This window comes from Gopherus flavomarginatus, chromosome 12, assembly GCF_025201925.1.
Source record: "Gopherus flavomarginatus isolate rGopFla2 chromosome 12, rGopFla2.mat.asm, whole genome shotgun sequence".
Classification (NCBI taxonomy): Eukaryota; Metazoa; Chordata; order Testudines; family Testudinidae; genus Gopherus; species Gopherus flavomarginatus.
This window is the reverse complement of record NC_066628.1, coordinates 737,949-763,087: the sequence shown is the minus strand read 5'-3', so window position 1 is coordinate 763,087 and position 25,139 is coordinate 737,949. Positions and strand designations below refer to the sequence as shown.

Genomic DNA, 25,139 nt, shown 5'->3' with positions numbered 1-25,139 from the left:
GAACTGCCATGGGGACACTGAGGCACCAACACAGTATTCAGAGAAAACATTAAAAACATTCCTAGTTCATCACATCGGGAGATTCTAGACAAGCGGAGAGCAATGGAGAACTTGGCCCTGGCAGACACTGATAACGTGCATCTTTAGCCAGACCTGGGAGGAACAGGTGTCCCAGGGGAAGCGGGGGCTGGGCTGCCTCAAGGAGGTGGGACTGACGGTAAAAGCTGGCAAGTGTAAGGTGGGGACGGAAGAGGTGTTTTATCTGGGCCACAAGGTGGGGAGCGGCTGCCCAAGCCCACAGCTGGCCAAGGCCAAGATGGGGGCTCTTAACCAAGGGAGCCCGAATCGCAGACCAGAGTGCTGGGAAAAGACCCAGTCCCAGTTTGAATCCTAGGGATACTGGGGTGGCAAAGCGTATGGGCTGCATAAACCTTCCCATATGTGGCCTGCGAGTGCCATCAAGCACATCCGACCTAAGGGAGGGCGTTAGACTGGACTGTCCTGGTGTAACTCACACCAAGGAACGGGAGAGATGCTGGGGCATCCATGGGAACGTTGGTGGGTTCGAACTTCCCCAGGTCACTGGCTGGAGTGACCTCGCTCAGTTCGGTCTCAAAGGGGGGAGAGATGTGACAAACTGGGAATGTTCTTGATGTTTGCTCTGAATACTGTGTTGGTGCCTCAGTGTACCCTGTGCAGTTCTTAAGTGTCTAGGTGGTGGAATAAGGGTGTGTGATTGCTGCAGAGGAAGGGGCCACTGCACCTAAATGCCTGGCACTCTGTCTCCTAGCAACTGATGGCCTGGGCCCCTCCTCTGCAAAGGTGCCAACTGAAGGTGTTGGAGACAAAGGGATCTGGTGACCTCCTGGCCCGGGAAAGGGGCTCAGCAGAGAGGAGGGGCTGGAGGGGTTGGTTAGTCTGGAGCTGGCTGGGGACAAGGAGTGAAGTGCAGACCTGGGGGTCTGGCTCACTGCCCCCCAGAATGGACCCAGCCGAGGGGTCCCGTTCGCTGTATCTACAAGCTCTGTGTTAGACCCTGTTCCTGTCATCGAATAAACCTCTGTGTTACTGGCTGGCTGAGAGTCACGTCTGACTGCGAAGTGGGGGTGCAGGACCCGGTGGCTTCCCCAGGACCCCGCTGGTGTGGGCTCGCTGTGGGAAGCGCACGGAGGGGCAGAGGATGCTGAATGCTCCAAGGAGAGACCCAGGAGGTGAAGACGTGTAAGCTTCTTGCCCTGCAGACAGTCTGCTCCAAGAGAGAGGAGGCTCCCCAAAGTCCTGCCTGGCTTGGTGGGGAGCAGTTCCAGAGCATCGCCCAGGGACTCCGTGACACACCTCTGCCCAGGAAGCTGAACAAAGGCTGAGTGAGAGGCTGGGGGGAGTTTTTCAGCTTGGAAGCTGGCTGGGAAATGGAAGGGTGCCCCAATGGGGCTCAGGCCTCTCAACGGGGCTGTTGCTTCCCTGGGGCCCCAGACGGATCTAACTGAGAGGGTCCTGTTGTCTGTACCAGCAAGACCTGTTTTAGACCGTGTTCCTGTCATCTAATAAACCTCTGTTTTACTGCCTGGCTGAGAGTCACATCTGACTACAAAGTGGGGGTGCAGGACCCTGTGGCCCCCCCTGTGATGGAGTAGGGGCTGTCTGTGTGGGGGATGGGAGAGCCCCAGCTGGACGAGGGGCAGCGTTCGCAGGAAAGGGGGGCTGGCCGCGTACCATCTGCGAAGGAGGGAGGAGGGCCCCAGGTCAGCTCCTCTGGGGGGCTGGATGCTCTAGGCTCCAAGTTTTTGGTTTACAGGGTAGGCACAGGGCTGCCCCCTCCGGAGAGAGTGCCTGGTTTCCCTGGAGATAGATGGGAGGAAGGTCACTGGGTACTGGGACAAGGGCACAGAGGTGACACTCGCCCGGCCCGAAGTGGTGGCCTCAGATCGGATGGTGCCCGACACCTACCTGACCCTGATGGGTGTGGGCGGGACCCCATTCAAAGTGCCCGTGGCGAGGGTACACCTGAAGTGGGGGGCCAAGGAGGGCCCCAAGGATGTGGGGGTAAACCCACATTTGCCCACAGAGGTGTTAATGGGGGGGACCTGGAGGTCTGGCCAAGTAACGCCCAGGGTGCCCTGGTCATGAACCGTAGTCAGAGTCAGAGCAGGGCACTGCGCCCCGACAACGGGGAAGGTACTCTGCCCAAGGTGCAGGACTCTAACTTGGTTGGGGGGGAACGCCCAGGGACACGGCTCAGAGAGGCTGCGGCCTCAGACCCGGCCAGCAAGAGAGAGCAGGTCCTCATCCCTGTCCCAGCTGCTGAGTTCCAGGCCGAGTTGCAGAAAGATCCCTCCTTGCGGAAGCCCAGGGACCGGGCTGACCTTAGTGCGGTACAGACCATGAGGAGAGGTTGCAAGGAGAGGTTCCTGTGGGAGAAGGGGTTCCTGTACCGAGAATGGGCTCCCCCAGGGGAAGTAGAGTCATGGGGGATCAGGAGGCAGCTGGTGGTTCCGTAGAAGTTTCGCCACAAGCTACTGTACCTGGCCCATGACATCCCTCTCGCAGGGCACCAGGGAATCCAGCGCACCAGGCAGAGGCTGCTCCAGAACTTTTACTGGCCTGGGGTCTTTACCCATGTCCGACAGTACTGCCAATCCTGTGACCCCTACCAGAGAGTGGGGAACGCCCGGGACAAGGGGAAAGCGGCTTTGAGGCCTTTACCCATCATAGAAGAACCTTTCCAGACGGTGGCCATGGACATAGTGGGACCTCTCAGCAAGACAACCCGGTCAGGGAAAAAATACATCCTGGTGGTGGTGGATTTTGCCACTCGCTACCCCGAGGCGGTGGCCTTGTCCTCTATCGAAGCTGACACCGTGGCAGATGCGCTGCTGACAATTTTCAGCAGGGTGGGGTTCCCCAAGGAAGTCTTAACGGACCAGGGGTCCAACTTCATGTCGGCCCTGCTCAGGTGCTTGTGGGAGAAATGTGGGGTCCAGCATAACTGGGCCTCAGCGTATCACCCCCAGTCCAACGGGCTGGTGGAAAGGTTCAACGGGACGCTGAAGATGATGCTAAAAACATTTATGAACCAGCACCCGCAGGACTGGGACAAGTACTTACCTCACCTGCTGTTCGCGTACATGGAGATACCCCTGGAATCTACCAGGTTTTCACCTTTCGAACTGTTGTATGGAAGGCGGGTAAGGGGGCCCCTGGACCTGATGAGAGACGAATGGGAGGGGAAGGCCATTCCTGAGGGAGAGTCGGTGGTGGAGTATGTCCTGACCTTCCGGGTGTTAAGATAAGTTCCTGTCTGCATCCTAAAAACTTGCCCATACCGGTATTGCCCTGGCCTCTTCTTTTGTCATTCAGTGTTGAACGCATTCTATACTATTTGCATTTCCTTACCTTTTGGGGGCAAAGCCAGACTTTTAGGCACCTGCTCCCCTACTTGGTGTAAACTTTGCTTGTACCAATCAGAAACGAACACACACAGGTTTTGGGCACCGTCCCCTATGACACTTCTATGATGTCATAGGGGGTACTTTAGGCCGGTCTGCCATGTGCAGGCAGACAGAGGAGAAAGAAAAACGAATCCTGTGTACCCTGTGCACACCTTGTAACCGAGCCTGATCACCTCGAAGCCTCTCTCTCAGCTCACGTGTTTTAAGCAGAGTTTCTACGTTTGCCGGTCGTTCTGAGTTGGTTAGTATGTGTAAGTATTGATTATTACTAAATGCTGCATTTTTGTTTATAAATATTGTGTTAGCAAATACTTTAGTCATTGTATGTTTTAAGTTTCATTAACTCTATTAGCTAATCACATGCTGCTCCCTTACCCCTTGTAACTATCCCCAATAAAACTTTAAATTGATTGATTTTAGTTGTGTGCGTGCCTGCAGTTTGCATCGTGACCCATACTCTCCTTGCATCCCTTACCTATATAGTCTATTGCCACGTGTAGCCTGGTAAATAACAGGTCTGCATTTTTCTTTCGACCCTAAAAGTACGTGGCAATCTACACTGGGAAAGACTGGCCGAGCTCATGGGCCTGGCCAGGGAGAATCTGGCCCGAGCCCAGAGGAAGCAGAAGATCTGGTATGACCGCACGGTGCAGGCCCGCGCTTTAACCACCAGGGATCAGGTGATGGTTCTCATCCCCGTGAGGAAAAACAAACTCCAGGCCACCTGGGAAGGGCCATTCAAGGTTGTCAAGCAACTAAATAAGGTAAACTATGTGGTGGAGCTGTCAAACCGGGCACATCACCGCTGGGTGTACCACGCGAACATGATGAAGCCATACTATGACGGGGAACGTGGTGTTGGCCGTGTGTGGACATTGGGAGGAGCAGGGAGATGACCCCTTAGTGGATCTATTCCCTGGGACAAAAGCTGGTTCCCCCCTGGAGGCAATTCCCCTCTCTGATCAGCTGACCCTGGCCCAGCACGCTGAGATCACGGGGGTGCTGCATCTGTACCGACAGCTGTTTTCCAACCAGCCTGGACGCACTAATTTGACTGTCCACCGGGTGGAGACCGGGTCACACCCCCCTATAAGATGCTCCCCTTTTCGGGTCACTGGTAAAACTGCCCAGGATCTTGAAAGAGAGGTCAGGGACATGCTGGCTTTGGGGGTGATCCAGCCGTCTCCTTGCCCTTGGGCCTCGCCAGTGGTGCTGGTCCCCAAGAAGGATGGGTCAATCTGGTTCTTTGTGGACTATCGAAAGCTCAGTGCCATCACTGTGTCTGATGTCTACCCCATGCCCAGGCCTGACGAGCTCCTAGACAAGCTGGGAGGTGCTCGGTACCTCACCACCATGGATCTTACCAAGGGCTACTGGCAAGTGCCGCTGGACGCAGATGCCAGGCTGAAATCGGCCTTTATCACCCCTCTGGGGCTCTACGAGTTTCTGACCCTGCCCTTCGGCCTCAAGGGAGCACCGGCCACCTTCCAGCGCCTGGTGGATCAGCTACTGAGGGGGATGAAGAGTTTTGCCGTGGCGTATATTGACGACATTTGCGTCTTCAGCCAGACCTGGGAGGACCACGTGTCCCAGGTTAAACAAGTGATGAACCAACTCCGGGAGGCTGGGTTAACAGTAAAGGCTGAGAAGTGCAAGGTGGGGATGGCTGAAGTATCTTACCTGGGCCATCGGGTGGGGAGCGGCTGCCTAAAGCCGGAACCAGCCAAGGTGGAGGTGATCAGAGACTGGCCTGCTCCCCAAACCAAAAAGCAGGTCCAGGCCTTTATTGGGATGGCGGGGTACTATCGAAGGTTCGTGCCCCACTTTAGCGCCATGGCCGCCCTCATCAATGAGCTGTGCAAGAAGGGGAAGCCAGACAAGGTGATCTGAACCGAGCAGTGCCAGGAGGCTCTCCGGGCGCTGAAGGAGGTTCTGGTTAGTGGCCCAGTTCTGGCAAACCCAGACTTTGACAAGCTATGGTGAACTAGAAATGTTCTTAAATGTTTTCTCTGAATACTATGTTAGTGCCTCAGTGTCCCCATGGCAGTTCTTAAGTATCTGGCAGAGCAAAGGGCCAGTGCACCTAAATGCCTGACTCTCTGTCTCCTGGCAACTGATGGCCTGGGCCCCCCCTCTGCAAAGGTGCCAACCGAAGGTGTTGGAGACAAAGAGATCAGGTGACCTCCTGGCCCGGGAAAGGGGCTGAGCAGAGAGGAGGGGCTGGGAGGGGTGGTTAGTCTGGAGCTGGCTGAGGGCAGATGTGGGGGTCTGGCTCACTGCCGCCCAGAATGGACCCAGCCGAGGGGTCCTGTTCGCTGTACCTACAAGCTCTGTTTTAGACCCTGTTCCTGTCATCGAATAAACCTCTGTTTTACTGGCTGGCTAAGAGTCACGTCTGACTGCAAAGTGGGGGTGCAGGACCCTGTGGCTTCCCCAGGACCCCGCCTGGGTGGGCTCGCTGTGGGAAGCGCACGGAGGGACAGAGGATGCTGAGTGCTCCAAGGAGAGACCCAGGAGGTGAAGACGTGTGAGCTTCTTGCCCTGAACAAGTCTGCTCCAAGGGAGAGGAGGCTCCCCAAAGTCCTGACTGGCTTGGTGGGGAGCAGTTCCAGAGCATCGCCCGGGGACTCCGTGACAACTGGTGGTAGAGGTGGGATGCCAGCCAGGTTATTTGCATTTTCACTGACCATTTCCATCCTAGCCAATTGGTTCCCTGGATTTGAATTCAAACCCTCGGCCGTTATAGGAGCGGGGCCTGGATCCTGTCCCAAGGATACAAAGTCACCTCCCAACAGGACCTCCCTGCCGATATCCTGGAGAACCCCAACTACCAGCCTGCCCGACCCCTCCTGGGTCTGTACAGGGATCCGGGCCATAGGCAGGGCCAGGGACTTCACCCCAAGGACCTTCACCCAGGTCCCACAGTCCCTCAGCATCTGGGGCTGCACCACCACAGTTCCCTCTGTCCCAGGGTCTCACCCCCGCAGGTGTGTTTCCCCACTGACCCCTGAGCAGCCCCCTATGTCTCTCTGCTCCACCATCACCAGTCCAGGCTGCTGCTGCTTCTCCTGCAGTTTTTCCTCAGGCTCTTGCTCTCTCTCACGATCCTCTCACTCTCTCGGGCTCTTCTCCCATCCCATCCGTCTCCGATCCCCTGATGGGGAACCCGATCGTGAAGACCCTTGTCTGGTTGGGGACCAGACTCTCAGGGATGCCTGGCTGCTGCTCCAGCTGCTCCCAGATCCTCTTGTAGCCCCATCTGGGCCAGGAATCTGCTCCTCAGAGCGGTCCTCCTCCTCCAACTGCACGATTAACTGTGCCTTGGTGAACTTCCCCACGCGTAACCCTCTCTTTGTGCACAGGATCACAATGTCCTTCTCAAGGAGATGGTGATAGGCCATCACTTCACCGTTCCCAAGTGGCTCTGGACTCACAGGCCTGTGTGCTCTTGGCTCCCCCATGGTTTCCAGGAAGAACCCCTGGTGTGCCAGCCCTTCTCGTGATCACCACCTCTTTGCCAGGGTCAAGCTGCAGACTCCTCCGCCCCTGGGACTGCTCCTGCAATCCCCAGGGGAACCCTGCTACTGCAAAAATCCTTCTCTCTCCCAGGGTCGAGCGGCAAGCTCCTCTGCCCCTGAGACTGCTCGCTGCAGTCCTCAGGGGGACCCCGTTACTCCAACAGTCCTTCTCGCTGGTCACACACTCCCAGAGGTTAACCGCCCCCTGAAACCGTCCCTCTCTGAGCCTTCAGCATGCCTGGTCCTCATTATCCCTCCTTTGTTTTACTGCTCCCCAGTCACTTACTGCAAGCAGCGCCATTCACGGGGTGCAGTACGTCCCGCCGCTGCCACCAGTTGTCACGGAGTCACCGGGCGATGCTCTGGAACTGCTCCCCACCAAGCCAGGCAGGACTTTGGGGAGCCTCCTCTCCCTTGGAGCAGACTTGTTCTGGGCAAGAAGCTCACACGTGTTCACCTCCTGGGTCTCTCCTTGGAGCATTCAGCATCCTCTGCCCCTCCGTGCGCTTCCCACAGCGAGCCTGCCCGAGCGGGGTCCTAGGGAAGCCACAGGGTCCTGCACCCCCACTTTGCAGTCAGACGTGACTCTTAGCCAGCCAGTAAAACAGAAGTTTATTCGATGGCAGGAACAGGGCCTAAAACAGAGCTTGTAGATACAGAGAATGGGACCCCTCGGCCGGGTCCATTCTGGGCGGCAGTGAGCCAGACCCCCAGGTCTGCACTTCACTTCTTGTCCCCAGCCAGCTCCAGACTAACCACCCCCTCCAGCCCCTCCTTTCTGCTCAGCTCCTTTCCCGGGCCAGGAGGTCACCTGATCCCTTTGTCTCCAACACCTTCAGCTGGCACCTTTGCAGAGGAGGGGCCCAGGCCATCAGTTGCTAGGAGACAGAGAGTCAGGCATTTAGGTGCACTCGCTCTTTGTTCTGCCAGATACTTAAGAACTGCCATGGGGACACTGAGGCACCAACACAGTATTCAGAGAAACCTTAAGAACATTCCCAGTTCATCACACGGGGAAAGGAGCTGAGCAGAGAGGAGGGGCTGGAGGGGGTTGTTAGTCTGGAGCTGGCTGGGGACGAGGAGTGAAGTGCAGACGTGGGCGTCTGGCTCACTGTCCCCCAGAATGGACCCGGCCAAGGGGTCCGGTTCACGGTACCTACAAGCTCTGTTTTAGACCCTGTTCCTGTCATCAAATAAACCTCTGTGTTACTGGCTGGCTGAGAGTCACATCTGACTGCAAAGTGGGGGTGCAGGACCCTGTCACTTCCCCAGGACCCCGCTGGGGCGGACTTGCTGTGGGAAGCGCACGGAGTGGTGGAGGATGCTGAATGCTCCAAGGAGAGACCCAGGAGGTGAAGCCATGTGAGCTTCTTGCCCTGGAAACAGTCTGCTCCAAGGGAGAGGAGGCTCCCCAGAGTCCTGCCTGGCTTGGTGGGGAGCAGTTCCAGAGCATCGCCCGGTGACTTCGTGATACAAGCCCTTTATGGTGTTCACTGACACCTCAGACACGGGACTGGGGGTGGTGTTAATGCAGGAGGATGAAAAGGGGGAGAGACACCCCATCGTGTACCTGAGTAAGAAGCTGCTACCCCGGGAACAAAGCTACCCCGGCCATCGAGAAGGAATGCCTGGCCATGGTGTGGGCCCTTAAGAAGCTAGAGCCATATCTCTTTGGGCGACACTTCGCCGTGTACACCGAGCACTCTCCCCTGACCTGGCTGCACCAGATGAAAGGAGCCAACGCCAAGCTCCTGAGGTGGAGCCTGCTCCTGCAGGACTATGACATGGACGTGGTCCATGTGAAGGGAAGTGCCAACCTGATAGCGGACGCGTTGTCCCGGAGAGGGGGCCCTGAACTTCCCCAGGTCACTGGGCAGAGTGACCCCACTCAGTTCAGTCTTGAAGGGGGGAGAGATGTGATGGAGTAGGGGCTGTCTGTGTGGGGGATGGGAGAGCTGGGGATGTCTTTGGGTGAGGGACAGGATCTTTAAGCCTGTAACCTGAGCCAGGTAGAGGGAGCGGATGTCATAAACAGATTGTTAAGGGTTAATGTCTCTGCTACCTGTAAAAGGGGTAACACCAGTAACCTGAAACACCTGACCAGAGGACCAATCAGGAAACAAGACTTTTTCCAATCTGGGTGGAGGGAAGTTGTGTCTGAGTTTCCTTTGTCTTATGCCTGGCTCTCCCGGCTATGGGAGGATTTTGTTCTGTCTCCTGTTTTTCTAATCTTCTGTTTTCCAGTTGTAAGTACCGAAGATAAGGCAGTGATTTATATTGTTTAATTTCTGTATTTGCATGTGTGTAGTGGCTGGAGTGTTTAAATTGGATTTCTTTTTGAATAAGGCTGTTTATTCATATTTCTTTTAAGCAATTGACCATGTATTTGTCACCTTACAGAGAGACCATATTTTATGTACTTTCTCTTCATTTTTATATAAACGCTTTCTTTTTAAGACCTGTTGGATTTTTCTTTTAAGGGAATTGAGTCTGTACTCACCAGGGTATTGGTGGGAGGAAATCTCTGTGTGTTAGATTTGCTGGCCGGGCTTTGCATTCCCTCCGGAAGAAGGGGGGTGAAGGGTGGAATCTCTCTGTTGTGATTCAGGGAGCTTGTCTCTGTGTATCTCTCCAGGAACCCAGGGAGGGAACACCTGGAGGTGGAGGGGGGAAGGGAATAGTTTATTCCCCCTGGTTGTAAGTCTCAAGGAATTTGGGTCTTGAGGTCCCCAGGGAAGGTTTTCGGGGGGACCAGAGTGCCCCAAAACACTTTAAATTTTGGGTGGTGGCAGCTTTACCAGATCCAAGCTGGTAACTAAGCTTGGAGGTTTTTTCATACTAACCCCCATATTTTGGACGCTGAGGTCCAAATCTGGGACCAGGTTATGATAGGGGGTTAGCACTTTGGCCCGGGAAGCTGGACAAAGGAATCGGACGGCTGGAGGAGGGGCAGTTCAATTTCGGTTGTGGGCTGGGTGAGGGGAATTCAGGGGATCCTATGCTGGGATCCAAGCGCCCTGAACCCGGAGAAGGACTCGATTGGGGGGGTCCTGGTTGGGCCTCCAGGCTCTGCTGTAATCTGCAATCCTGTTGTCCAATAAAACTTCTGTTTTACTGGCTGGCTGAGAGTCACTGTGGGTCCCAGGAAAAGGCGTGCAGGGCCGGACTCCCCCACACTCCGTGACACACCCCCAGGACTCCGCTGGGGCGGGCTCGCTGTGGGAAGTGCACGGAGGGGCAGAGGATGCTGAATGCTCCAAGGAGAGACCCAGGAGGTGAAGCCGTGGGAGCTTCTTGCCCTGAACAAGTCTGCTCCAAGGGAGAGGAGGCTCCCCAAAGTCCTGACTGGCTTGGTGGGGAGCAGTTCCAGAGCATCGCCCAGGGACTCCGTGACACTATCTCCTGTGCCTGCCCGATATTCCCCCGTTCCTACCAGGGCCGGCTCCAGGTTTTCTGCAGCCCGAAGCGGAAAAAAAAAAAAAAAAGCCACGGCAGCACAATCATGCCGCTCCACTCTTTGGCAGTGGGTCCTTTGTTCTGAAAGGGACTGAGGGACCAGTCGCCGAAGACCTGGACCTGCCGCCCCAGTAGCAGCCAGAGGGCCACCCCTTGGTATTGGCTGCTGCAAGCACCTGCTTCTTTAGCTGGTGCCTGGAGCTGGCCCTGGTTCCTACAGCCCAGGATCATACCTTCCCCCTAAGCCACAGCACGGCCCTGGGAGCTCACGTTCAGCTGGGTTCTGCCTTAACCCCCACGTCCAGTTCAGAGTCTCTGTGTCCCAGGGTACAGCTCCCTCGACCCCTGTCATGGGGGACCCACATCCTCAGTTCCTAGTTGTCCAGCCTGGCCCCTGACTGTGTGAAAACACGTGTGAATGGGCCCAGCTCCCCGCATGCCCCAGCTCACTGCATGTAACTGACCCATCTCGGCATCACCCCCCACTGCCCAGCCTCAGTGTCCCTGCAGACACGCCCCGTGGTGGGGTTACATTGTCGCTCGGCTCACCCAGCTATTGACTAGCCCTGGCCCCAGGACCCGGCCTCTGGAAACAGCCACCCCAGCCGCGCGCCCAGCCCCTCCCGGGCCCAGCCCCACCAGACCGCACTAGAAACAGGCCCCCCAGCCACGCGCCCAGCCTCCTAGGGCCAGGCCCCCCCAGCCGCACACCCAGCCCCCCAGGGCCGGGCCCCGCCAGCCCCACTGCAAACAGCCCCCGCAGCCGTGCGCCCAGCCCCCCGGGGCCCGGCCTCGCCAGACTCCACTGCAAACAGCCCCCCCAGCCGCGTGCCCAGCCCCCCGGGGCCCGGCCTCGCCAGACTCCACTGCAAACAGCCCCCCCAGCCGCGTGCCCAGCCCCCCAGGGCCCGGCCCCGCCAGACCCCACTGGAAACAGCCCCTCCCAGCCACGCACGCAGCCCCCCAGGGCCCGGCCCCGCCAGACCCCACTGGAAACAGCCCCCCCCAAGCCACGCGCCCTGCCCCCCCAACCAGGGCCGGTGCAACCATTTAGGCGAACTAGGCAGTTGCCTAGGGCGCCGAGATTTGGGGGCACCAAGAAGCGCCCCCAAATTTTTTTTTAAATGGTTGACCAGTCGCTGCTGCTGGGACAGAGAGGGAGTCTGAGCTGCCGGCGGCAGCCGGCAGCTCAGGGTGTCCCATGGGTCAGGGCGCCGCCGCGGCAGCCGGCAGTCCAGGGTGTCCCCTGGGTCAGGGCGCCGCCACGGCAGCCGGCAGCCCAGGGCTTCCTCTGGGTCAGCGTGCCGCCGCAGCAGCCAGCAGCCTAGGGCTTCCTCCGGGTCAGCGCGCCAGCAGGGCTGCCCAGAGAGGGGGGCAAAAGGGGCAATTTGCCCCAGGCCCCGCAGGAGTCCCCACGAGAGTTTTTCGAGGCCCCTGGAGTGGGGTCCTTCGCTCACTCCGGGAGCCCTGGAAAACTCTCGCGGGGCCCGGGCCCCTGGAGCTCCTTCTGCTCCCGGTCCATGCCGGCGGGGGGTCCTTCCGCTCTGGGGAAGAAGGACCCCCCGCCAGTGAATTACCGCCAAAGCAGGACCCGCTGCCGACATGCAGCCCGGTCTTTGGCGGTAATTCGGCGGCGGGGGGCCCTTCCACTCTGGGACCAGTCGCTGCAGTGCTCCGGAGACCCTTGGCGGGGGCCCTCTGCCACAGAATTACCGCTGAAGACCCGGCTGCACTTCGGCAGCTGGTCCCACTTCGGCGGCAAGTCAGCGGTGGGGGGGCCCCGCGGCGGGTCTCCGGGGCACTTCCGTGGCAGGTCCCAGAGCGGAAGGGCCCCCCGCCACTGAATTACCACCAAAGCGGGGGCCCCCCGCTGCCAAAGACCCCAGGCCCCCAGAATCCTCTGGGCTGCCCTGGCGCGCCACTGGCAACCCAGGGAGGTCCCTTGGGTCAGCACGTTGCTGCTGGTAGCCGCCAGCCCAGGGGTTCCACTGCGCAGTCCTGCTTGGAGAGGACGCAGAGCAGAGGTGAGCTGGGGTGGGGAGATACCGCAGGGCTCCTCAGGCAGGCCAGGGGGTGGGGAGCTGTCCCGGGGAGCTGCCCCAGCGGTGGGGGGCACACTTCAGGGCAGGGGGGGCAGGGAGCTGCTGTAGGGCTTGGGGGGGCGCAAGGTGGAAGTTTCGCCTAGGGCGCGAAACTTCCTTGCACCGGCCCTGTCCCCAATCCCTCTGCAAACAGCCCCCCCAGCCGTGCACCCAGCCCCCCAGAGCCAGGCCCTGCCAGACCCCACTGTAAAAAGCCCCCCAGCCGCATGCTCAGCCCCCCAGGGCCCGGCCCCGCCCCCACCCCGCCAGACCCCACTGGAAACAGCCCCCCCCCAGCCACGGACCCTGCCCCCCCAACCCCGCTGCAAACAGCCCCCCCAGCCGTGCGCCCAGCCCCCCAGGGCCAGGCCCTGCCAGACCCCACTGCAAACAGCCCCCCAGCCGCATGCTCAGCCCCACAGGGCCTCCCCAGCTGGCAGGAGCCCAGGGCCTGTGTCTGGAGCTGCCAAAAGGGAGCTGGGAACATTCCCCCCAGGGACAGCTGGATGGCAGCAGCCAATGGGAACGCGCAGGAGGCTGGTCCAAGACTCCAGCGGCCAATGGGAGAGCTTGGTTGGTGGGTGGCATTACTGGCGGGTTGAAGCATCCAATCACTGCTGGTGGGAGGATCTCCCAGCACATGCCAGGGGAGGGGTGTGAGGAAGCTGGGCTGGGTCTCGGTGCCATGTTCAGGGGGGGCGGGGCATCTGCCTTTCGCGTCACAGTGACCCCAGCCTGGGGGACGTCACCGCAGCCCCCAGACAGGCCAGCATCTCTCTGCAGCCGCTCGCCCTGCGGGGTTCAGTCCCGGGGGAGCCTGGCCCATGAACCCTGCCCTGCTCCAGGGCTCCTGGCCATGGGATGATCTCAGCCCTTCGTGGCCTATCCCTCAGCTTCAGAGCTGCCCCCACCACTGCCCAGGAAGGGACTGACCACATTTCACACAAGGGGAAACTGAGGCACATGACGGTAATTTACCTGGGGGCATGCACTGAGTCAGTGGCAGCAACAGAACTAGAACCCAGGAGTCCTGGCTCCCAGCACCCCCCTGCTCTAACCCACCAGCCCCCACTCCCCTCCCAGAGCGGAGAGAGAACCCAGGAGTCCTGGCTCCCTGACCCCCCTGCTCTAACTCACCAGCCCCCACTCCCCTCCAGAGCCGGGGAGAGAACCCAGGAGTCCTGGCTCCTTCCTTACCCCTCATACCAAACTCCCTTAACTCTTGGTATAACCCAGTGCCCCTGGACAGACTGCGGCTAGGCTGGGATAACACAGGCTGCCGCAGGCATGGCGCAGACTGACTAGATTTTAAATCAGGATCAAAACCTCAGAAACGTCCCAAACCCACTTTATTGCTGTTAGCAAAGCTGCAGAGCGAGATCGGGGGTGGCCGGGCTGTGGCCACACCCAGGGCACAGGGCGGGGGCTGTACAGGGACTGGCCCATCCCACACAGACCCCGCGCTGGGCTCAGCAGGGCTGGACCCCAGGGGAGCTGCACACGGGTGCGATGGGGCCTTTAGCCAGGCACTAGGGCTGCCCCCCACCCAGCCATGGGCCTGATCCCACCCCCACAGGGACCCTATTGACCAGGATTGGCCAAATCTGGCCCAAAGCCTGCTGGGTAATGGCTGGGGGGGCTTTATCTGGGGTGACTGATAGTAGCCTCTGGCCAATAGGGACCGGGCTCGGGGCCCAATCCAGCTCCCACTGGAGTCAAGAGAAACCTTCCCCATATCGGCAGTGGGGTTTGGATCAGCCCCGTGGGCCCTGCTGCCCCCTGACGAGGGGCGACCCCCATTCCCAGCCCCACGGGCAGCAGCCCTCTCCCTGGATAGGCGCCCCCCATCCCAAGCCCAGCACAGAGGTGTGGGGGGGGGAGCCCAAGGGGGGCCGGCTTCCCGATGAGTCTCTAGCGGGTTGGGTGTCACGGTTACAGGGCAGGGGGGCTCCTGCCCCTGGGTACAGCAGCTGGAACCGACAGACATGGAGCAGGGACGCTGGGGGCAGAGATGGGTGTGTGTGCGAGTGGGTCCCACAAAGGCACCTGGGAGATTCAGGGGCCCCGGCTCCTCCCCATGTTTATCTGAAAGGCAAAGAGGGTCAGTTACCAGGAGCCCTGGGCCCGATGTGAGACTGGCAGGGATCGGGGCTGTTCCCCAGCACCCCCAGGGACTCTCCCATTCAAACAGGGGGTGCTGTGTGGGGGAGGGGCTGTGCCTGGCTGGGGGCACACAGCAAGTGGAGGTCTGCCCAGGGAGGTGATGGGGGGCCCAGGGACTGTGGCTGGCTGTGGGGGGACACAGTGGGTGGGGGAGTCTCCCCAGGGGGTGCTGGGTGGGCCCAGAGGCTGTGGCTGGCTGGGAGGGCACAGGAGCTGGACGCTCTCCCCAGGGGATGTGGGTGGGGGAGGGACTGTGGCTGGCTGGGGGGGCAGAGCGGGCAGGGGGAGTCTCCCCAGGGGGTGCTGGGTGGGCCCAGAGGCAGCGGGTGCAGCGGGTGCCCTCTCCGAGCAGCGGCTACTCACAAGGGGCCCCGCGGGTTGCGGGCGGTGTTCATCTTCATCCCCTTGATGATGAGGATGGTGCCTGCGATGATGCCGATGATGCCCACGGCCAGGCCCAGGGCGCACACCAGGGTCTCTGTGGTCTCGGGGACGGGGGTGGGCACCTGTGCTTCTGGAGAGAGGGGGAGAGGGACAGAGCATAGAGTGAGGGGGGCTGTCCCCACCCCTCCCTCCCAGAGCAAGGACAGAACCCAGGAGTCCTGGCTCCCAGCCCTGTGCCCAGCGGGGTCCCCAGCCTCACCCCAGTGCTTCGTGAAGGGCTCGGGCAGCCCCCCGTGCTCCACCCGGCAGTCGTAGAAGTCGCCCTGGCTGGGGAGGAAGGGCAGGTAGGAGAACTTGCGGAAAGAGTTGTCCTGGCGGGGGTAGAAGTCGGTCTCGTAGACGCCCCCGGTCACCTCCTGCCTGTTCTTCAGCCACGTCACGCTGAGCGTGGGTGGGAAGAACTTGTCCGCGAAGCAGATCAGGACGTTGGGCTCCCCCAGTTCCACGGGGCCTTTGGGGAACACGGTCACCTCAGGGGGCACTGGGGAGACAGGGGTTAGTGGGTCCCATTGCCTGCCCCTGAGCCAGCCAGTCCCTGCCCTGGGGCCGGATGGGAGCCAGTGCCCCCTAGAGGAGACAGGCCCTGTGTCCCATTCCCTGCCCCCCTGGGCCAGCCAGTCCCCAGTGCTCACTCTCCAGCTCAGGGGTCTCTCCTTAGGACCATGGGGGCATCACCAGGGCCGTCCCAACTCCCTGCACTGCACTGATGGCTCATAGGGCACAAGAGACAAGGGAGAGAATCCCGCAGGGGCAGGGCCTGGCACTGGGCAGGGGCAACGAACAGCCCTCGGCAAAGGAGCTGCCCTGGGCCTGGAGGGTGTGAACTGCCTGGGCCCCCTGCCCTGCAGAGCCCTGGCCCGGCTGACTGGCTCCGCGGAGCCCTGCAGGGGCTGGGAGGGGAGGGGGCGGAAGCTAAGTGGGTACTCGTACTGGACACGCATGAAGAGGGAAGGGTCCCAGGAGGGTGCCTGGCAGGGAAAATGTCCCACCGTTCTGGGCCCGTGTGTGGTTGGACCTCTTGATCATGATCTCCAGGTTCTGCTTGTCTATGGCGATGTTGCCCAGGGCTCCCTGCGCCTCGAAGCTGGCGAACTTGCTGAATTCAGGCAGGCGCCAGACGGTCTCCTTCTTCTCCAGGTCCACATGCAAGCTCTCGTCCCCGTCAAACTCGAACATGAACTCCCCAGACTCCTGCTGGGATTGGTCCGTGCGCTGGTAGAACTCCACCTGGGAGGACACGTGATCCACTGTGGGGAGACAGGCATCCCCATCAGCACCCACACCAGCCCCTCCCCCGGGATACAGGGTCTCTGATCTCTTCCCCTGGGGCCACAGCCCCCAGCCGTGACATTGGCACTGGGGCGCCCCAGTGTGAGGAGAAAGCGGGTGCAGGGAGCCCAGGGACCCCTGGTATCGTGCTGGGGCATTGGGGACAGCGCCCCCTACTGTGCCCCCCTTCTGCTTACCTCAATCCCATCCAAGCTGTGGCCGGGCCTATCCCCACTTAGCTTGTGAAGGGGACATGGCCCCAGCCCACAGCAGTGTAGGGGGGACGTTGGATGTCATTACTGCCTCACATTTCATTCTCCCGTCTGCGTGGGGCTGGTTCCATGTCCCAGTGTCGCCATGACCTGGTTCTTGGGGCAATTTCAGTTCCTGGCCCTGACACTCACACCCCAGGGCTGGTCACTGGGAGACCTGGGAACTCCCCAGCCAGAGACATTAGAGCTGTGCTGGGGGGTCAGACACACTCTGGGAGGGGGAAGGGTCTGGCTCAAGATCTGAGCCCTGGGGGGAAGGGGAACAATGGGGCCAGGCTGGGGAGCGGGGCCAGGGGCTCCCAGCTCTGCACAGACGCACTCACTGCTCAGCAGGGTCTGGCCCTGCCGCAGCTCTTTGGGGAACGTTCCCCCATCCCCCCTGTGCCTGGTGCCCCCCTGGGGGGATCAGCCCCTGAGTCCCTGTGGGGGAGGGGGCTGCACCCCTAGGGCAGGGCTGTGTCGTACCCAAACCAGAGAGATTTCCCCGCGATCCCTCTGCTGCCCCCATGCCGGCTTCCCCTTCCCCCTCCTGCCTTGGGGTGAGACCCTCCCCCCTGCAGCCCCCACCCAGATCATCCCCCTTGTACTCCTCCCTGCCCCATCAGCCCCCCATTGTCCCCTCCCTGTGGGGGAAGCCCCCCGGGCCCAGGTGTCCCAGCACCCACCCCACCCGTACCTGTCACTGCCCTGGCGCCGGGCAGGGCCAGCAGGGTGAGCAGGGCCAGCTGGGCCATGGGGACCCCCTGTCCTGCACCCATCTCCTCTCCCCGGCACTGGGCTGGGTGCGGGGCGGGCAGTGCTAAGGGGCTGGGGGGGGGCACATGTCACACCCGGGGGGGCACGGTTGGGAGCAGCGCCCAGCATTGGCCAGGGGAGCCCGGCCCAGGGACCTGCACCCAATGGCAGAAATCCCTGCGCCGACCAGGCTGTTACCGGGCAGAGCAGCAGCACCGAGCCTCGCCCAGAGGAGATGGAGAAATTCATGGTTCCTGGCTTGCAGGATTATGTCACGAGTCAGGATAATTATTGTGTTTTCCTAAAGCCCCAGCTCTGGGAGTCACGTGGATCTGGCAGCAATCCAGTGTGGAAGCAGTGCCTCCAGGAGGGGTTTGTGCCGGTTGTGGTGCCGCTGGGGAGGGGGTGTTGTCCCCATTTTGGAGACAGCACCTCCCCGCACAGCGCTCACACCACCCCCAGACTCCCTGTTCTGCAGCACGGCTGTGTGCACACTGGGGACTTGGCTGGCCCAACTCTGCCCTGGAGGGTCACATCCCGACCCACAGAGCTCTGCCGGGACAAGTGTTTTAAGCGCAGACCAGGCCACAAATGGGGTTTGGGGAACCACCCATGGATGACTGGGACCCAGGACCATTCCCCTCTAGGAGACGCTGTTCCCATCCGGCCCCAGGGCGGGGACTGGCTGGCTGGGGAGGTGGGGACGGGGACATGGGGTCTTTCCCCTCTGCTGGCACCAGCTCCAATCTGCTGTTAGTGACCAAACTCCCTCCCTCTGGGGTCTGTCCTGGGCCCTGTGTGGGGCACGTTGGTCCCTGTCCCCTGCCCAAACCTGCCGCCTCCCGCCCCCATGGCACCAACTCGCCCCCCCCCCCCGCCCAAGTACCGCGCTGGGTGTTCACACTGCCCCTGGCAGGAGGGGCTGGGCGCTGGAGGGGCTGGAGAGGGGCCAGCCCAGCAGTTCGGGGCTGGCCTGGGACCCAGGAGCCCTGGGGTTCTTCCCAACCCTGTCACAGACTGTGTGTGACCCTGGGCCAGTCACTAACTTCTCTGGGCCTCCCTCCCCAGCTGGGCCATGGGGACAATGGCCCGGCCCTGCCCCACGGATGCGGGTGGTGAATGAAGCAGAGAGGGGGAGGGGCTCAGAGACTGGGGGGCCAGAGAAGCCCCTTAGGGAGGCCGAGCTGTGCCTGACCCATGGAGATTGAGCCCCCGCTCTGGTGGGGTGCCTGGGGGGCAGGGCTCAGGCCCGTTGGGGTGGGGGAGGGGGAAGCTCAGAACTTCTCCCTGTGGGGCCAGCCCCAAACCTTCCACTGGGGCTAAATTTACCCAGACAAACCAGAGACCCCCACACACCCATCCTGCCCCAGCCGGCAGCAGAGGGTCGAGGCACCAGGGGAAGGGGACGGTGGGTCCCAGGCCCGTTGCTGGGGGCCCTTCTCTGGTGGGGGCTGGTCCCTGGGCTGGCCCCGCTCTCCAGCTGCCCCAGCGCCATGGCAGGCGCCGGGCGAGTCCTGCAGCCCGACCCCAGGCCCTGCTCTGCCCCCTGCGAGGGAGAAGTAGGGAACCGAGCCCTGCTGGGGCCGGCTCTGCCTGGCGACTGATGATGCTGCCCAGCCCCGGTGCTGACTGGCCACTGGGCTGGGGGTGCCCAATCCCCGGGGCCGTGGGCAGTATCCCGGGGCTGGTGCTCGGAGCGGGGCAGAGAAGGTCTCAGTCTGGGGGGTCCCGACGAGTTTCCAGGTCTCTCCCTCCTGAGCAGCGATGGGGGCGGGTCGGATCCTGGGGGCCGGGAGCCGCTGGGCTGGGGCTCTGCTGGTGACAGTGACGGTGCTGAGAACCCACCTGGCTCATTGCAGGGAGCCCGAAGGTGAGCAGAGACCCCAGCACCCCAGGGAGCCCCGTCCTGGGCAGCGCTGGGTGTATCTGGGGGGGGGTCAGACCCCAGCACCCCGGGGAGCCCCGTTCTGGGCAGCGCTGGGTGTATCCTGGGTGGGGTCGGACCTCAGCGCCCCGGGGAGCCCCGTCCTGCCTGTGCCGGTGTCTCCCCCACTCGGTGTCTCCGCCCCTGTGCCCGGCACAGTCTCTGCCCTACGGCCCGTCCCCCGGGGTCAGTGTTACTGTCACTCCCCTCCCTCCCCCAGCCCTGCCCGCCCGCCCGCCCGGCTCCCCTGGGACTGGGAGGGGTTCGCGGGGGGGTACTGGGGGCTCCGGCTGTTCCCCCCCCCATGGGCTGCGAGCCTGGGGGCAGGAAGGGGAAGGGCAGCTGGCGGGTCCCTGAGCCCAGCCCGTCTCCCCCCGCAGGGCGGTTCGTGTTCCAGGCGAAGTATGACTGTCTGTTCACCAACGGCACCGAGCGGGTCCGGTTCCTGCAGCGCTACATCTACAACCGGCAGCAGTTCGTGCACTTCGACAGCGACCTGGGGGTGCATGTGGCGGACACGGAGCTGGGGCGGCCCGACGCCGAGCTCTGGAACAAGAACCCGGCGTTCCTGGCGGACCAGCGGGCTGCGGTGGACACGTTCTGCCGGTACAACTACGGGGTGGACAAACCTTACACCATCGACCGGAGAGGTGAGGGGGGGCAGGGCGGTGAGTGCAGGAGACACGCGGGGCGGCGGGGGTCCCGCTGCTCCAGGGTCATGGCCAGGGGGCGGGGTCACGGGCAGGGGGCGGGGTCACCCAGCGGCAGGGGCGGGAGCGAACCAGGGTCTGGAACCGGCCAAGATCGTGGCGGGGTCTGCCTGCGGCGCCCCCTGTCGGCAGCCAGCAGAGCCCCAGTCCCGGGTCAGGCCCGGGGGGGCGTGACTGACCCTTCCCCCACTCCCAGCCCCTGCCCCTCTGAGGGGTTCAGCCCCCAGTGCCCCCCCACTCAGACCCCCCGGGGCAGGAGGCTGCTGCAGCTCCTACCCCCCTTCCTGGTTGGGGGGCTGGGCAATGGGGCAGAACTTTCCTCTGGCTACGGGTTGGGGGCAGCCCCTGCTCCCTGAGCTCAGACCCCGTCTCCCTGGGCCCCAAGCATCAGACAGTTCCTGGCTCTGTCCCCATGGGACTGATGGGACACGACTCCCCTCGGGCCCTCTCTGCCGGAGCCTGCCCAGGGGGCAGGAGACAACCAGCCTGGGGCGTAGATGGGGGGCTGGGGCCTTTCCCAGGGGCAGGGGGGCACCTCTTCTTCCTGAGCACCCTCCATCTCCAGCCCCTTTCCCAGCCCTCCTCTCTCTCTCTCTCCCCCCAGTTCAGCCTGAGGTAAAAGTTTTCCCCATAAAATCGGGGTCCCAGCCCCACTCCCACCTGCTGGTTTGCTCCGTGACGGGGTTTTACCCCGGGAGGATCGAGATCAAGTGGCTGAAGAACGGGCAGGAGCAGATGGCCGGGGTGGTGTCCACGGAGCTGCTCCAGAACGGAGACTGGACCTTCCAGATCCTGGTGATGCTGGAGATGAGCCCCCGGCGCGGGGACGTCTACACCTGCCAGGTGGAGCACATCAGCCTGCGGGGCCCCCTCACCGTGCACTGGGGTAAGAGCCTGGGGGTGTGGGGCAGCCCCTGAGCCTGCAGGGGCAGCCCTCGGGGGATGGGCCTGGGTCAGAGCGCTCACATGAGCCCTGATAACCCAAATCTATTGACCTGGGCTGGGAGGTCACGTCCACAGGCTGCAAAACGCCATAGAGACACAACCTGAGTGGGGCAGTGACGGGGCGGGAAACAGAGAAAAGTCTCCATAATAATGACTGGTCTGGAGAAGGGAGATCGGAGCGTCTGTTCGCCCTGTCTCACAGCACAAGGACAAGGGGACACTCAGTGGAATGGAAAAGGGGCAAATTGACACCTGGTAAAAGAAAAGATGTTTTCCACACTGTAATTAGCCTGTGGAACTCACTGCCACAGGGTGTCCCTGAGCCCAAGAACAGAGCAAAGTTCACACAGAGACTGGCTATTTCTGTGGCTCACAGACTACCCAGGCGCTGGTCACTGGCGCAGACGGGAGCCCAGTACGGAGGCCCCTGGCTCTGCCCTGGCCGGCACTGGTCACTGGCTCGGATGGGAGCCTGGCCCGGAGGCCCCCGGCTCTGCCTCGGCAGGCCCGGTCACTGGCACGGACGGGAGCCCGGCCCAGAGGCCCTTGGCTCTTCCCCAGCCGGCGCTGGTCACTGGCACAGATGGGAGTCCGGCCCGGAGGCCCCTGGCTCTGACCCGGCCCGTTCCATGTCCCTGTTTCAGAGGCGCAGTCTGACTCCGCCAGGAGCAAGATGCTGACGGGGGTCGGGGGCTGCGTGCTGGGGCTGATCTTCCTGGCGCCCGGACTCCTCATCTACCTGAAGAATAAGAAAGGTGAACGGTTCTGGGCGGGGGCAGGGAACCAGGGGGTCTCTGGGGGGATGTGGGGCTGGGGGGGCTCAGGGGAATCCGGGCCTGGCTGCAGGCTTCCTTCCCCCTCCCCCTCCACCCCCCGCAGGGGCTGCTCAGAGTCTGGCAGGGGCCTCCCGGCTTCTAGTCCCCTGCGGCTGGGGCTGGGTCAGACCCTCCCCCTCCTAGGGCAGGGGCAGAGCAGGGGCCGTGGGGAGATCTCAATGCGGGGCCCCGGGGCCAGGCTGGGAGCTCCCACTCTCCTCTCCCCCAGCTGAGCCCCCAGGGTGGGACAGACCCCAACCCCTCGCAGTGCAGGGAGCTGCCCCTGTCCCGGGGCTCAGACGTTTCCGTCCCCTCCCCCAGGGCAGGGATTCTGGGTCAGGGATTTACAGTAATAATGGGGGGGGGGTAACCCCAGGTCTAGGGGCCAGAGTAAGGCTGGGTTCCTAGTGAGGGACGTTCCATGCCATGGGGCAGGAGCTGGAGCTCTGACCCCCAGGAACCGGCTCCCCTTCCCAGGGCTCTGACCATGTTTCTCTTTGTTTTTCAGGACGCCCCATTCCCCAACCTGCAGGTAATTTCAATCCCCCTCCCCTGTTAAACCCACCTTCCCCCACACTGAGCACAGGCTGCCTGGGGCACCCATGGGGCGGCTGCTTCTGCCCCTCGGCCCATGACACCCGCCCGGCTCAGCCCCTGGACAGCTGGGCAATGGGGCATTGGCACCGTGGAGGAGGAGTCTGCGGCTCCCTCAGTCTCTGTTCAGGCCGATCCCTGAGCTGCTCCCAGGGGCAGAGAGTCTTGGGTCCTGCCGAGCATCGCCCAACCCTGCGGCTGCCAGGCAGAGTCACTGGGGCACCCTGGGGCCTGAGTCCTTCCCGCTAGCCCCACGGCCGGGGCTGATTTCTCTCCCCTCTCCCTGCAGGGCTCCTGAGTTAGATCCTGGGCGTCGGATCCCCCGGCCGACAGGAGTTTCTGTCCGTCGCTCCCAGCACCTCGCCCAGCCCGGAGAAGGCAGAACCTGGGGCCGGTCCCTTCCTGTCCCCGCCTGCTCCCCGCACTCTGCCTGGCTCCATACCGCGCTGCCCCCCTGGGGACCTGTCCCTCAGTCCCAGCAGGGCCCTGGGGCGACCCTGTCACGCTGACTGGAGTGGCGCAAGAGTGTGAGGACCAATCTCAGGGCACAGTTAGTACCCGGGGCAGCAACCCCAAATTGGCTGAGTTCTGTACTGAGATTTCTCCAAAGTATCGAGTGTGAACTCCACAGGCCCTGTAACAACGCAATCGCAGAGCCCCAGACAGTCCCCCTGGGCTCTCCGATCTGTCTGGCCACCCGGCCAGCCTGCCCTTGTAATCGGTCGATTGTCCCTTCCACCGCAAATCACAGCGACATTTGGGTCACTCCCTTTTCCAAAGTAGCAGTCACTTACCCCCGGGCAGTGGCATCTTCGATCTCACTCCACAGACAACGCTTATAGCCAATCTTGTAATAACCTCAGTAAAGATTTGTTAACGAAGACAAAGCACGGAGAGTTCTTGACGAGGTTAAAGCACGTTCCCCACACGCCAGGAAGTTACAGCCCTAGGGGTCCAAAGGTCACAGAAACTCCTGTCAGAAGCAAGCGCTGTGTGTGCTGTGGGGCTGACCTGGTGTCACAGAGTCCCTGGGTGATGGTCTGGAACTGCTCCCCACAAAGCCAGTCAGAACTTTGGGGAGCCTCCTCTCCCTTGGAGCAGACTGTCTGCAGGGCAAGGAGCTCACACGGCTTCACCTCCTGGGTCTGACCTTGGAGCATTCAGCATCCTCTGCCCCTCCGTGCGCTTCCCACAGCGAGCCCGCCCCAGCGGGGTCCTGGGAAAGCCACAGGGTCCTGCACCCCCACTTTGCAGTCAGACGTGACTCTCAGCCAGCCAGTAACACAGAGGTTTATTCGATGACAGGAACAGGGTCTAAAACAGAGCTTGTAGGTACAGAGAATGGGACCCCTCGGCCGGGTCCATTCTGGGGGGCAGTGAGCCAGACCCCTACGTCTGCACTTCACTCCTCGTCCCCAGCCAGCTCCAGACTCCCAAAACCCCCCCAGCCCCACCTCCTTTCCCAGACCAGGAGGCCACCTGACCTCTTTGCTCTCCCCCACCTTCAGCATCCCCTTGCAGGGGGGAAGGGCCTGGCCATTAGTTGCCAGGTGACAGAGGGTTGGCCAGGAACTGAGGCCCCCACACAGTATTCAGAGGGAACATTAAGAACATTCCTAGTTCGTCACACCCGGCACAGCCAGGGGATCTGGTGCTTATGCCTGGTCATTCCTGCCTCTTCCCATCCAGGCAGGGTCCAGCAAGGGATTTCTCCTGGACGGGGTTTTCATGCCCTTCCTGCCCATGTTCAAGCTGGTGGGACGAGCGCTCCTGCACCTCTCCTCTTCAGGGGTATGTGTCTGGAGGGCCCCTCAACAAAGTCCTGTGTCCTCTGAGGTCCCCCAAGGGCCCCCCTGGGGCGCAGGGGTTGTCCACACACCCAGCGCTGCTGCAGCACATCTGGTGACGACGCTTCGTGCCGGTGGGCGGGAGATCTCCCTTGGCCTGATAACCCATCTCTGCACGGCAGGGGAGTGGGGGGGAGACTCTCTCAGCTGGCAGCACCAGGCACACGAGTGCTTGTGTCCATGTCACTTACATCACGCAGGGAGGTGGTTTATTCACACAGGGACGTGGGCCGGGGGAGTGTGTTCAAGCAGGGGCATCCACCCCCCAATCAGTGCAGGCCCAGAACTCCGCCAGCCCCAGTGGGGAGACAAGAGGTCCTCAAGCCCTGGAGCTGCGGGGGGAGATCCAGCTCCTCCGGCTAGGGGGGAGGAGGGGGAGCCAACCCCTCCAGGCACAGGAGGGTACAGAAAGGGCCCCTCCAAAAGTGGGCACATTTGTATTCCTGTGCATGCCCCTGCGACACCCTGAGCGACGTCAATCACACTGACACAAGCGCGGTGCAGACTGACACTAGGGCATCTGTCGCTGGGCTGGGTGGGGAGAACCTGTCCTGGGCACTCTGGTATTTCACACCTGGTGATGCATCTCTCCTGCCTGGGGTCATTGATTCAGAGCAAACCTTTCCCTGTCGCCGGACAGCCTGGGACACGCTGTTCTAGGTGAGACTGACGCAGACAGTCATTGCCAGCATCTCACACAGTCTGACCCCACTGGGATCCATCTAACCCCGTTTTAACAGTGCGAACACACAGCTGAGCCTGGCTTGGCACAGGGCAGGGGCCAGATCTGATTGGCAGGAGCGCACGGGGCAGCTCTGAGCAGGGGGTGATTCCTGGGGGAGGCTGCAGGTTTGCTTCTAGGCTGGACGGGCTCCTTTCCCAGGGGTGGGGCGAGCGGGGAGGGAGCATCAGGAGCC

The 25,139-nt window shown here is 61.8% G+C and overlaps 3 protein-coding genes across 24 annotated transcripts in view; 1 reads left to right on the top strand and 2 right to left on the bottom strand.

Annotated features, from left to right (window-relative positions):
* Positions 1-25,139, bottom strand: part of LOC127032759 (HLA class II histocompatibility antigen, DR alpha chain-like) — a 414,007-nt gene that overhangs the window by 78,958 nt on the left and 309,910 nt on the right. For 2 of the 4 annotated variants that reach the window (XR_007768907.1, XR_007768906.1), the window contains exon 8: positions 14,073-14,149. The exons of the other annotated variants lie outside the window; for them this stretch is intronic. The gene's annotated coding sequence lies outside the window, so the exon portion shown is untranslated. Of the gene's footprint in view, positions 1-14,072; positions 14,150-25,139 lie in introns of those variants that run through there. 4 annotated transcript variants of the gene reach the window in all.
* The window catches only part of LOC127032762 (DLA class II histocompatibility antigen, DR-1 beta chain-like), a 287,605-nt gene that overhangs the window by 73,587 nt on the left and 188,879 nt on the right, over positions 1-25,139 (top strand). For 5 of the 18 annotated variants that reach the window (XM_050920322.1, XM_050920328.1, XM_050920323.1 and 2 more), the window contains exons 1-4: positions 19,081-19,257; positions 19,692-19,961; positions 20,626-20,907; positions 21,611-21,721. The exons of 4 other annotated variants lie outside the window; for them this stretch is intronic. In XM_050920322.1, the coding sequence (XP_050776279.1) occupies positions 19,152-19,257; positions 19,692-19,961; positions 20,626-20,907; positions 21,611-21,721 (769 nt within the window). In that variant the 5' untranslated portion in view covers positions 19,081-19,151. Of the gene's footprint in view, positions 1-19,080; positions 19,258-19,691; positions 19,962-20,625; positions 20,908-21,610; positions 21,722-22,289; positions 22,314-22,664; positions 22,838-25,139 lie in introns of those variants that run through there. 9 more of the 18 variants (XM_050920318.1, XM_050920330.1, XM_050920319.1 and 6 more) reach the window with 7 other exon arrangements.
* The window catches only part of LOC127032760 (HLA class II histocompatibility antigen, DR alpha chain-like), a 172,300-nt gene that overhangs the window by 78,958 nt on the left and 68,203 nt on the right, over positions 1-25,139 (bottom strand). For both annotated transcript variants that reach the window (XM_050920303.1, XM_050920304.1), the window contains exons 2-4: positions 16,101-16,358; positions 15,311-15,592; positions 15,031-15,181 (exon numbers count right to left, since the gene is read on the bottom strand). In XM_050920303.1, coding sequence (XP_050776260.1) covers positions 15,031-15,181; positions 15,311-15,592; positions 16,101-16,358 — 691 coding nt within the window. The remainder of the gene's footprint in view (positions 1-15,030; positions 15,182-15,310; positions 15,593-16,100; positions 16,359-25,139) is intronic.